General features: G+C 43.0%; 1 protein-coding gene across 7 annotated transcripts in view; it reads right to left on the reverse strand.

Moving 5' to 3' along the window:
* The window catches only part of NRP1 (neuropilin 1), a 139,054-nt gene that overhangs the window by 68,254 nt on the left and 57,722 nt on the right, over nucleotides 1-13,078 (reverse strand). For all 7 annotated transcript variants that reach the window (XM_033439301.2, XM_049705557.1, XM_012535211.3 and 4 more), the window contains 3 exons: nucleotides 8,920-9,147; nucleotides 2,865-3,020; nucleotides 680-846 (listed from right to left, as the gene is read on the reverse strand). In XM_033439301.2, the coding sequence (XP_033295192.1) occupies nucleotides 680-846; nucleotides 2,865-3,020; nucleotides 8,920-9,147 (551 nt within the window). The remainder of the gene's footprint in view (nucleotides 1-679; nucleotides 847-2,864; nucleotides 3,021-8,919; nucleotides 9,148-13,078) is intronic.

Consider the following 13,078-nt stretch of genomic DNA (forward strand, 5'->3'; position numbering starts at 1 on the left):
GATGAGTCCGGGTGGAGGTGCAGAGTAGGGGAGCCTGTGGGGAGTGGAAGGGTGAAGGCAGGGAGGGGAATATTAGAGCAAAGTGGGGAGAGCAGAACCGACATCACTCTTAAGGACAGAGATGTGTACATTTCATACGTCTGTGCCTGTACGTAATCCACAGAGACCAATACCTTCAACTAAACCACTTCTTGGGCACGTGCTACTTGGACCAGCGTGGGAAAGGAAACCTCAACCCCGTTCTGCTCTTCTCCTACCCTGAGCAAACAAACAAACAAAACACCTTACAAAACAATGACTTCAGGCACACCTCGAAGTACAGGTAATATATTTCATTCAGGAAATAAAAATCTGTTAAAGAAGGAAGCACATCCATGGAAAATGTATGGCTGCTGTGGAAAAAACCCTCAGATCTTTCAGTTGTTACCCAAGTGAGACATCTGTGCTCAGATTCTGTAAGAGTCATATGTAAGTATCTGAGAAGATAAGGGGTTTTCAGGGATGTCATCTAGGCCTGCTTTTTTTCTCTGATCCTGTGAATTCTGCAAAGTGATTACACTCGGTGGTGGTCCCTGTCCTTCTCGTTGGAAGGCATTAGTCACGGCGTTGCTTTTTCTCAACAACCGTTTTAGATGACCCAAATCTTCCACCCTGAGTGTGCCAGGTATAAGCCACATACCTGGATCCACTCTTTGTAGGAATCCTCTCCAGGGGTCCACCCATTCTCAGGATAGTGGAGGCGGGAACGTTCGGCAGACCAGTTGGTGCTGTACTGGGAAGAAGCTGTGATCTGGTCAGAGTGAATCTCTCCGGATTCCATGCCCAGAGCTTCCATACACTTGAAGTCTGAAGGGGAAAAAAAAAAAAAAAAATGACCCTAAGTCATCAAAACGAAGGGGACCTAGGATGCATATTTCCTTTTTTGATCTGGAAAACTAAAACGGTCTTTTCGATGTTCACACAGTCTTACAAAAGATGACAACGAGGGACTTATTGGATTGTAGCACCGATACGTGCATTTTCATGGCAAGAATTCTGAAAAGCAAGGCTATGAAGATCTCACAGTTGATTATTTTTCCAACAGGGCTTAGGTTGATATAAATACTATAAATACTATTAGAAAGTTTTCAGGAAATGATGGAAATTCAGATTTATTTTCAAAGTTGAATGTATGCAGATATGTCATATGCATACACATCAAGAGTTACATTTAAATAAAACTGTACTATTTCCTCTAAGATCTAATAAAAGTGAAAAAGACCCTTTGTCCATTTATAGCCCGTATTTGGTGGGCTAAGTAGACTTTAACTCTCCATCTTTCAGAGTCCCTGCAATTGGCACCCAGGCCTCCGCCTTTGTTATGTCCCTGCCCTGGACTGGCCATAGTTGTTAACACCGTTGGTTTATTTTATTAAAACACAACAGTATCCATCAGGGTAAAGTGCAGTATCATAGGGTCCCAAAGAGCACCACAGTTTTACAGCATAAATAGTAATATTCACAACGATGACCATGAATCATGAAAACATATATTCCATTGGGCCTCATATATTCAGCAAACAATGAAATGTGAACTATGATACTGGGAAGTGAATAATCAATTTTAGGAAAATGTAAAGTACCAAAGTGCAAAAAAAACTTTAGAGGTTAAAAAGAAGATTCTCAACCATCCAGAAAAACTTCAACTAACCCAATTTCCACATTTTCTGAATTTTCTATCATAATTAATAAGGTTTTGTGGCATAAAAGGTTTTCTTTCACTGGTTTTCTACTTTTAAGCTTAGGTTTGTTATTTGGAATATAAAATGGCACAAAAATACATGAATGGATTAACCAAATAAATTAAGTAAAGATAAGATTTTGAAGTTTAATTGGCCTTTTTGTTTTCCAGTAAGATCTGGTAGAAAAGATACAAGCATATCTGTAGAACAGGTCTCCTAACTCCCCTGCCTTTTCCCTGTGCTACGTTACAACCTGGCAGCTAAAACTGATGAAACACAAAATTATTCACTGTTTTTTCAGGTTTTTTTCCCTCGGGCTCTTAAAAGAGCTGGAGACCACATCAACTTAGTCGTGTATTTTTTTTCTTTTTTTGCGGTACGCGGGCCTCTCACTGTTGTGGCCTCTCCCGTTGCAAAGCACAGGCTCCGGACGCGCAGGCTCAGTGGCCATGGCTCACGGGCCCAGCCGCTCCACGGCATGTGGGATCTTCCCGGACCGGGGCACAAACCCGCGTCCCCTGCATCGGCAGGCAGACTCTCAACCACTGCGCCACCAGGGAAGCCCTAGTCGTGTATTTTAAGAAGATACAAAAAACATATTACTTTTTTTTCTTTTATGGAAAGTTATAGCAGAAGTTAAAACATGCTTCTTTTATGTGAATATCCGCTCTCATTCACATAAGAAAAACAAAAACAGCTTCCACCAGGGTCTCCCCAAATCAAACCACCACGCACCATCCATTCCACCTGCCTGCCTGTCGATGAACTCCACTGATGCTGACTGGTTTTCTCATCCAGGATCGATGCCTGTCCTTTCCTGGCTCTCAGCCCAATACACACTGGAGGGTACCAGGTAGGCGGTCTGGCCATATTTCATTGTTTCCAGGCACAGTTTTGCCGTTTCCCACTTTTTCTCCCATAATTTCAGAGGCTTACATGCAGCCTTCTCGCACATAGTTTTAAGAAAGCACCCCAAAGAGCTCTTCCCATTGATATTCATATAAACCATTTAAAAGAGAAAAAGAAACATGGGGCACTCCAACTCACGGAACACATCTGTAGTGTTCACAGGGCCACAGGTGTGTGAGGAGGAATAACAGAGACTATTTACCGCAGGGCTTTGCAAGAGGCGTAAATACTGACCTTCTGAAACACTGCTTTGCGAGACGGTGTAGTTTGCCGAGAAGCCTTCTTTGGCTATGGCGCTGTCCGTGTAGAAAACCATGGACAGGATGCCGGATGAGGAGTGGATTCGACCTGGTGTTTTCTGCCCACAGTAACGCCCAATGTGGGGACCAACTGCAGAGGAAGAAACGCAGAGACCGTGAAAATACTTTTTCTTCTGCAGCAGATGCCAGCAGAACCATTTGTGAACATGGGTCCCAGTGGAACCCGGAAGTGTTTTCTTATCCCAAGCAAGTCTTCACTAGCTAATTGTTTTGCAGTGAACATATTGGATCGGGTTTGCGGAGAGGGTTTTCAAGTGTGCTCTGAAGGGCAATTACAGGCATAACCACATTCCCCAGTGAGCAGGACTGTTTTCAGGAACAAAATCGAAAATCTTGCTTCGATTGCAAAGGAGATTTGGGCTGTCAAGTGCACCCTGGCATTCATCTCCAGGACCGCACGGTGCACACGGTCCGGCGCCTAGGAACTCTAGCCAGCTTGTGATCACCCACAGGGGGCTCTTGGAGTCATCTGTCCTCAATGCCCCCGCCCTAGGAGGGGATCCTGGGGAATGTTCTGGAAACCAGTCCTGGCACCAGAGCAGTACCAAGGTCCGATCCAGCCCTGGGTGACCCCCACCCCCTTCCTCCTTCCATCTTTCAGTCCTGGAGCCTCGTTATGACGAACACCACAGAATTAGACAAAGGACAGTAGATTATGTCCTAATCAGGGCTGTATCTGAAGACTAATTCATAATGGTAACAATTAAAAAATTTAGAAATTATAGATACCAATAACTTACACATAATAGCAAATTGTAATCAAAACAAAAGAAAATGAGTCTTTCTGACTTCTCAGTTTTTTATCTCCCAAAACCTTAGAGAGGTGACTGCATTGCACTTGTGTCCAGGGACGAAGAGATGACGCAAAGCAGCCACTGGACTGCACACCAGGAAACAGGTAGTAACTGAGGCAGAAGAAGGCTGGGAACACTGACTGATTGGCGATCAAGTCAAGTCATTATTTGGCTCATACTGGCCGTCCCTTTGTTGAAGTGCTTTTAGACCAACCGTGGCAATTAGCCACTGTAAGTTGCCTTATAGACAGTGTGGAAGCCCCCTGGGCTTGGAAAATCTTTCCATTTCCCTGTCCAGATCAGCAGCAAGACAAAAAAAAAAAAAAATCCCCTTTTCTCTAGATTTTTTTTTATTGCACATATGGTAAAAACATACCAGATGGTTTGGGCTTTGAAGGACAATCTGGTGTGGACCATTTTCCCCTCCAAGAAATCCGTGGTTCTGTGCCTTTCAACTAAGAGTTATTGCTGTGTTCAAGGAGGCACAGTAGGTGGACCTTTCTCTGGAGGGATGGGCCTTCGGCAGGGAGGTGGGGTTCCCAGGCCGGTGTGTGCTGCTTGGATGCAGAAGGCGAAGGCAGCTGGTGAGAGCTGGGTGAAGCTTCAGGTGTGATCGAGAAAGTGAACCCCACGCGAACTGGCCTCCCTGGAGCCCCACATGCTAGCTGAGTTCCTGGCAGGTGGCTATCTGAGCGCCCAGCTTTTTAGAGTGCTTGGATCCTGGGCTAACAGGTTTTCAGTTCTTGGCCAACCCTCTTTAAAAAATAAAAGGAAAGAAAAGAAAGAAACTAAGCTAAAGTGGTTTACTATTTGAGTTAGCGTAAAATGATGAGTTTGAATAGCTGATAACTTCTCCACGTGCTCAAAGTAATGGATGTGACCGATTTCTCTCTCTACTGTCACCCCTCACTCTCTAGCACCCAAATGTTTGTGTGTGTCAACTGCTTTATTACGAAGAGGACAAGGTGTCTGCCCATTTAGAGGACGGATACATAGGTACCACGTGGTCGTGGACAGTGGCTCTGCAGAATGAGGGGAAAGGTCATGATATCAGGTTTCCCAGTTGGCAGAAGACAGCATCTCAGATGAAACTCTCACTGCTTTTTGTTTCTCTCTGGCTTTAATCCTGGCCACAGATTCTCCCACAACAAGTACTAGCTCTTCGCCAAGTTTTCTTCATTCTGAATGTGGCCCTATCACCAATTCAACACTTTCCCCTTCCCCTAAGAGCGCAAAGTTGCCAGCAACATATGCATGAAAATATCTTGCTGGAGTTATAAACTCAGGTCTTTCCTTTCCTCAAAAGGAATCCCATTTCTGGTCTGTAATCTTAATGGGAGGCTTAGAGTCTATTCATCCTCCCTCAGTCTTTTCCCTCATTTAAATTCCATTATTGTGGTTTCATAACTTTCTTTTTCTTGAGTGTGTGGGCAAACTTTTACAGCCTTACTCCTGGCGGTCTTTCTCAGATCGCCACAGCCACTGACCTTACCAAGAATACAAGCACACAAGGAAAGCTGCAGTCACGCCCTCACCACCCCGCGCTCCTCCGGCTGCCTTCCCTCCCCTCCCCTCTGCTGTCACCAGTTCCTCTGGGGAGGGCGGGAGGTGGAGTCTCTTTGAAAGAGCAAACAGAAGAGAACTTGTCTAGTGCAGACTCAGAATTTAGAGTCTCCATGACTCACTGGTTTATAATGTTGAAGACATGCCGGGTAAATCTGCCTTCTGTCCTTTTGAATATTGCCCCGGGACAGCAAGCAGCATGCAACTCTCTTTAGGAGCTCTCAAGATAGGAGAGTGAAAGGCTTTTTCGACCATAATACAAAGAAGTATTGAATTTTCCTGAACAACAGCGAGACCTTAGCCTAGCAAGCTAATGCAATATTGATCTGAGCCAGAGCGGCTGCAAGACCCTCATCTGTCTTGTGTATGCGCTCATTTGTGGATTTACATGACCACAGCTCTTGGGTTCCCTGCTTCTGGTTATTGTGGAGCCAAAGGCCTAGGAGATGAATTCAAACTGTCACAAAAACAGAAGTATGATTCAAAAAAAGAACGACTGGAGAATTTAAGCAACAGGTACTAAGCTCTCTCTTGGGGGAGAGCAGGCCTGCGATGATCATAGCTTCTCAGGTGTGAAGGCAACACAGGATTTGTGCTGTTTGAAAGATACACCTGCAACAGGAAATGGCAAAAGCCCATTCTTTGTATTTTCCCACTAATCCCTCCATTAATTATAACCCTACCTCAGAATCAGACAGTTTGGCTTTCTGCCACTTTTTTATGAGAAAAAAAGGCAACAGTCTACTATAAGGAGGTACTTTTAAAACGAGGTATTTTGAATAAATAAACAAGAAAGGGGATCATTTTGAGAAGGTACAAGATAGGCTCCATCTACTTTTCTTAGCATAAACCTTCTGGCAGAGAATATCTGGATTTTGCAACTTTTCCCCAGAGAAAAGAATTTGCAACATTTATGTCATTTATATTTTGGAAGGTTGATATCATTGATAGTTTATATTTATATAATTGATATTTTAGAAGGTTAATTTTAATATGAAAGTAAATAAAAACCAAACAGAACTCAATCCAGCTTTCATGATGCTTATTCCTAAAATCATTGATAATTTGGGGAATGTAGGTCACAGCCTCAGTTCCAACTCTTTGCCCAGCCTGGATGGACAGCTGGCTTCATCTGCGCCCAGGTTTTGTGAGCTAGGCATTCATGTTTGCTTCCATGATTCAGCACAAGCATTTGCAGGCATGCTTAGCTCATGGCTCTCAAACCATACGTACACTTCCACCAATGACTCCAGAGCCGCTACTTGGGAATCTATGTTGCTTCAAAGGGAGTGCTAGCTGGAGGAGTGGGGTTTGCCACGTGCATGCCTGGGATCTCAAGTTTTGGAGTAAACTGCTTCTCTTCAAAGTCAATCTGAATCAATGGGTCACTTTCAATTACTCAGTCGTCTAATTCACTGCTTATGATAAAATGCAACATAAAATCACTTGATGGTTACAAGCCTTCAGCACCTTCTGGTTGTTGTTTTTGGAAAGGCTATCAAAGACTAAAAGCGCTTTTGCTGGCAAGGAACTCTATGTGTTGAACTACATGACAAAAATGTTCCTAGTGCCACTGATAAAAAACCCAAGAGGACACAGTCTTTCATTCTGCCTAAAAAAGAGTGAGCTGTGATGCTGTTGTACACTGGACGAGACCAGATAGATACTAACAAATACACGATCACATTTTTCATATTCCAAAGCCAGTTTTCTCTGGGAATAAGTCAAACACAACATAGTTTAAAACATGGGTGAACTGCAAGGCTGACAACCTGTATTGTTAATTGTTCTTCGCTTCAACTCCGTGATTTTCTAGAGCCAGAAAATTACTACTTTGGAAAACCCTTGACACTAATAACAATGTGCTTCTTTCTACATAAGTTGGTTGATTGGACCTTCTTTTCAGATGTCAATTTAAATATAAGTTCTAGAAAAGAAGGCTGCAAATTTGGATTGTGAACAAATAAACCCATTATTAAATGTTCCAACTATTATTACAATACTATTATAATACTGTTTTCCTAATTATCGGATTGAATACTTGGAAATCAATCAGTGCTCTGTTTGGGCAAATCTCACTACTTAATGAAGGAGTTCCGATAAGATCATCATAACCCTATTTATATGGTAAAAAAGCAAAGAAGAGGCTAAAGTAATGATAACTCAGCCATGTGCTCCAATGACAACATAAGCTTTCTCTAAACCCAGATTTTCTCCAGTGTTTTTTACTATTGAGGAACATACCTAAACTGAATTACACTGACCATTTTCATCTCATTTCAAAGACAAAGGCAATTTCTTTCACATTATACTAGCTCTTCGTTTACAGTTTACTTAAATATTCTTTCCTCCATCTTGATAATAATATCTGACTATTTCATAGATGGCTCCAAAGTTCTAATTGCATGATTTGTAAGAACTTCCAAGCCACCCTTTCTGATCTGTGCAGAGTGTGTTCTCCAGAGAAATCTTACTATTAAACCAGACTAAACACAAGACAAGCAATGCAGCTGCAACAAATTATTTGATATTATCTCCCTCTGTTCAGAACTTGGGTGTGTATTTTTGCCATTCACCTTCTAGTTCACAGGGGTTGAAATGGAGAACTTTCATTTAGCTGGCCACATGGCTACCTCCCTCGCCTCCTTCAAATCTCTCTCACTTTCTTAATAAGGTCTGACCTGACTGCCCTATTTAAAAATTCCCCCCATCCCTCTCCCCTAACCTTAGTTCTTCTCATGCCTTTACTCTACTTTTTCTTCTTTTCTTTTTCTTTGTTTATAGCACTTCTCATCTTCTAACATTCCATACACATACTTCATTTGTCTGTAATGTGCCCTGTTTATTACCTCATTCCCCCTGGTAGAATCTAAACAGGCCAGCCATCTTTGCTTTGTTTGCCAAGAGGCTAGAACAGTGCCTGGTCCATGGCAGGTGCTCAATAAATATCTTTTTTGAATGGATGATGAATTCAGATGATAGGAACAAGGTGTACCAAGGATGTACTGAGGCAATTTGAATCCCCAAAGATAAAAATTCCCTAGAGAGCAGACAAGGAATCCATCTAAATGAGGAATGTCCAAATGTTCTCCTCCTTCCTTTCCTAAATTTCTAAATGTTTTGGTAGCATAATAGACACATATTTCACTGTTAAAATTTTAGCAGGTACTTAACCTCTCTGGCCCTTAGTCTCTGCATTTACAAAATGAATGGTTTGATTTAACTGATGTCTTAAGAGCTCACCCTCTGATGAGTTTATGAATTAATGACCTACAGGCAAGTCATTGAAATGAGCAAAATACTTAAGTCAGGAGAACCATGGATTGGTCCCAATTTTGTCAGCAAAATAGTTACGAGACCTTGCATAGACTTTTATGGCCTCCGTTTCCTCATCTATAAAATGAAGGCATTAGATTAGAAAGTTACCAAGTCTTTTTGGGCTCAAATATTTCGTCATGGCTCTGCATAAAGAAAGTTACTGTTTTGCTTTGTTTCGCCTCCTCCTTTTGAGCTACTTTTTAAAGTGACGCATGTGTCATGATGCTTGTAAAAGGATCCCAGGACCCTTCCCCCAAATCCTTCCCTTTTGGGGGTGCTTCCTGCCATTCTTACCGTCAGGGAATCCATCCCAGATTTCTAGCCGGTCATAGCGGCAAAACATCCCCCCAGGAGGATTTGAGTCAGCCTCCAGGTCAAAGCTTTCAAATTCCAGGATAATCTCCGACATCTTTGGTGCAAAGATAATATAGGTGCATTCTAGGCTGTTGGGATATTTTTCAGGGAATCCTGGGGATTTTATCACCCCACTAGGTGTTGTGTAGTTCTGGGAACATTCAGGACCTATAAGTAAAAGAAAAAAGGAGCAAAGTGAAAATTCCACTTAAACGACCTTCCCAAGAAATAACCTGGGCAAAGACGGTTTATCTTTCTAATAAAAGCCCACCATTATAACCACGGCCCTAATCACTCCTTACTCAGCCTTTTTGCAGTGGTGATAGGTATGGAAAGTCAAGTTCAGATTTATTGTGTTCACCTTAGTTTTCCATTTGTGTGGAGCAATTTTAAAACTTCTGCTCTTGCAGAGAAAAAAAAATGACAAATACAAAATCATGTGGGAACATTGAAGGAGTAAGCTACAGAAATCTCGACAGAGCCCTAGAGAAATAATTACAGCCCCTTCAAGCTTAAATCTTTAAATCTTGAGGCTGACAGCCCTTTACTGGTGAAATAGAACATTTACAAAGGCGAGGGAGAGAATTCAGTGGAGGGAGTTTGGGTTTCAGATTCCTACACCAGTGACTCAGTAACTCTACCAGATGTGACCTCTGCCTCTTTGACAAACCAAATGTGAAAGGTAATTCGTACATGTACGCAGGGTGAGTGACTCATTTGGAACGGTGTTGACACAGGTGTGCCAGTAAACTGTGGGTGTTGGTGGGGGCATGGTAAACTGGGATGCAGGTCCTGTGGCTACAAGTCACCTGATACCAATGTTGACATCCTAACCTTCTCCAAAGTATCAGATACAGTACAGGAGGTCATTCTAAAATGTTAATGTATATGTTTATAACGTGTAATTTAAATGACGGTTCAGTGCTATCACGACAACAAATTACAGTGATCTGTAATTTAAATTACATATATTGCAAGTCATCCTTATGACTACATGAATTACCACAATTTCAGTTCATGGAATCAGCACTGAACAGGGTGCCATTCACCACACAATTGAAAACCGCCCATCCACATGGACAGGGACATCAGCCTGTCAGCTTCTGCCCCTTATCACCACCACTGCTGCCCTGATTGTCAAAGAGCTCCTAGGGCTCCGGGGGAAACAGAGATGACCTGACCCTTTTGAATCTCAGGATCCAATGCGGGGATGTTCAGTTCAACAATTCTTTTCCTGGACTGTTGCCTCACTGATGGGGACCCCGCGAGGAAGTGTAAGGATTCAACTCTAAATAAGGAGGCTTGTTGGGCTTGTTCTTAACTAAATATTCTTCCAAAGTGCCAAGTACTAAAGGCAACATATTAGGCATTAATACACATTAAATTTAACTAGCAGATCTCTATTTTTAGTGGCGAGGGCTAGTAAGCTGAATCTCCTCCTCAGCGCATCTGGCAGCCTGTTGAAAAAACAAACCAATCGCTTTCTCCCCACGCACGTATTAGACAGCCATGGCCCTGGAGACGAAGACGACTTAGTAGACGGCACAATAAACCTGGTCGGTAGAGTTCTGACTTGAATACCTTCCCAAGCCTTCTACGATGGGGCTCACCCTTTGGCATGATGGCCTCCAATGCTTATCTATTTGATTCTGGTTAAAAAGTTATTACCATGTGGCATTTTGCCATGTCAATTTCAGGTAACGAGATTGTGAAATGTGCGTCTCATTTATAATATGCTTCTAAGCTATTTGGTGGCTTCTGAGATGACTAGGCCAATTTGTCATTAATTGACAAAGTCATTTATACGTAGGTAATTGGGAACCCTTTAGAATTTGATTTCCAAGATGTAGGAACAGTGACTCTGGAGACCTCCAACCTCCTCCCTGGGGATTTGGCTGGCAAAGCAAACAGGAGAGTTTAATGCAGGTTCCAATATTTTCTCCTTCTTAAAAAAATAAAATTACCCAGGTTAGCTTAAGATTTAATGAGAGGAAAAAAAATGACAGGAATTAAGGGCATAATTTCAAAATCAAATAAATTCCCATGCTTTCACTGTATATCCTTGTCATGTCAGATCCCTTTATTTTATTTTATTTATTTATTTTTTTGGTACGCGGGGCTCTCACTGTTGCGGCCTCTCCTGTTGCGGACCACAGGCTCCGGACGCGCAGGCTCAGCGGCCACGGCTCACGGGCCCAGCTGCTCCGTGGCATGTGGGATCTTCCTGGACTGGGGCACGAACCCGTGTCCCCTGCATCGGCAGGTGGACTCTCAACCACTGCGCCACCAGGGAAGCCCCAGATCCCTTTAGAAGCTAGCCCAGGTTTTCTAACGTATTTTGACAAAGGCTGGGGACATTCCATGGGGAAGCGGAAGACGGCTGGATGGATCACCAGGAACTCTGAGCTCTAGTCCTGCCTTTATCACTGACCTGCTGTGTAGCCTCCATGGCCTCTTAACCTTCCTGGTCCTCAGATTCTGCGCATCATAAATGGGAGGTGGGCTTTAGGATTTGAAAAAAATTCCTTTCAAACTCAAAGCTTCTGTAATTTCCTACTTCCTCCATTATACATCAAAATTTGTCTTACTCAGTTCCTTAATCCCTGTTGTGTAAGTTTGCCACAGTTGAGGGAGCACTTCCCCAAAAACGATGATGGCGGGAGTGGGTTGAGGGATCCCATGGCGAATACACAAGCCGTAAACAAGACTATGGGCGAGCAGCTGGTGTGCCCAGGAGTGAGTGAGCTACTGGGGTGAGGGGGGCACACACAGCATTGGCAGCCAGTGACACCATGCTTTCCCCGCTACTTGTAAGACTGAGAGCATCCTGTGTAGACATAGGCACCCCACATTTCGTTGTTAAGGACCATAAGGATGGATAATGATAAAAGCTAAAATATTCTCTTTGGAATTATTATTAAATGTACAGACTTTTAGTCAAATAATGTATGAAGTGACCAATCCCGCTCTCAATAAATGCTGCCCCCGCCCCCACCACTGAGACCCACGGGAAGTGGATATGGCTTCTTCCAGCATCTGGGCCTGGATGACCCAGACCCAGGGCAGGACAGGGGCAGAGTGGGAGGTGTGCAGGCTGGGGTTTCCTAGAGAAATTTCTTCCAGTGAATGGAAATCATTTTAGGGCTGGTAGCCCAACGTTTTAGCATCTGGGAAGAGACCTATAGAAGGGGAATGTGGTACCTGAGGAGAGGACTAGGGTGTCCAGGGGGCTCCAGGAGGCATGGGGAAGAGGTAAGGACTGGCCACCACTGTCAGGCAAAGGTGGTCCTCTAGAAATGCAGCCCCAGGGATGCAGAAATGGCCCTGTGATTTACTGTCAGAAAACCTCAAGGTCAACAAGTGAAAATTTAATGTATTGGTTCAACTATGATTAGTCTAATTGATGTGTTTTGAGGAAACCTGAAATTGCTGCAGCCTGGAAGAAGTGCTATGTTTTCAAAAGAATGGAGATTCTATAACATCATTAAATGGCTTTAGAGGAAAGAACGCCTGTGAACCTGTCTATGTGTTCGTGAATGTATTCTCCTAGTTCGTGATTTTATGGAGTATCTATAAGGACTACAATATGTGCAATGAGTGAGAAAGAAAGATGTTTTCTTTGCATTTTTTAGGTGGTACCAATTTAGTTGGGAAATGATACATACACACATGAAGAAATTTGGGATTACTTAGGAAAAACATTTAGTTAGTGAACATAGTTGTGTGTGTGTGTATATATATACATACAGTTTGTATATGTGTATATTTGTGTGTGTGTCTATAAGGGACAAGCTGGGTACAAGCGTAGGAAAATTAAAAGTACATTAATGAAGAGGAATAAGCTTAGAGCCTGGTTTCCATGGAGGTTAAAAGGCTTAAACCAGAAGAGAGGGAGGGCTGTGAAATCTGGATAAAGCACCCCCTTCATCTATAATCACTGTAACAGCTAGTGTGCATGGGATGCATCTTCTGGGACAGGCACTGGCTACATGTTTTCATTTCGGCTGATCTTCACAAAGAGCCTGTGCTAGATACTGTCATCCATTTTTCAGATGAGGAATCCAAAGCTCTGAACCTCCACACAGACGGTCAGTAGCCA

This window comes from Orcinus orca, chromosome 2 (genome assembly GCF_937001465.1).
Source record: "Orcinus orca chromosome 2, mOrcOrc1.1, whole genome shotgun sequence".
Classification (NCBI taxonomy): Eukaryota; Metazoa; Chordata; class Mammalia; order Artiodactyla; family Delphinidae; genus Orcinus; species Orcinus orca.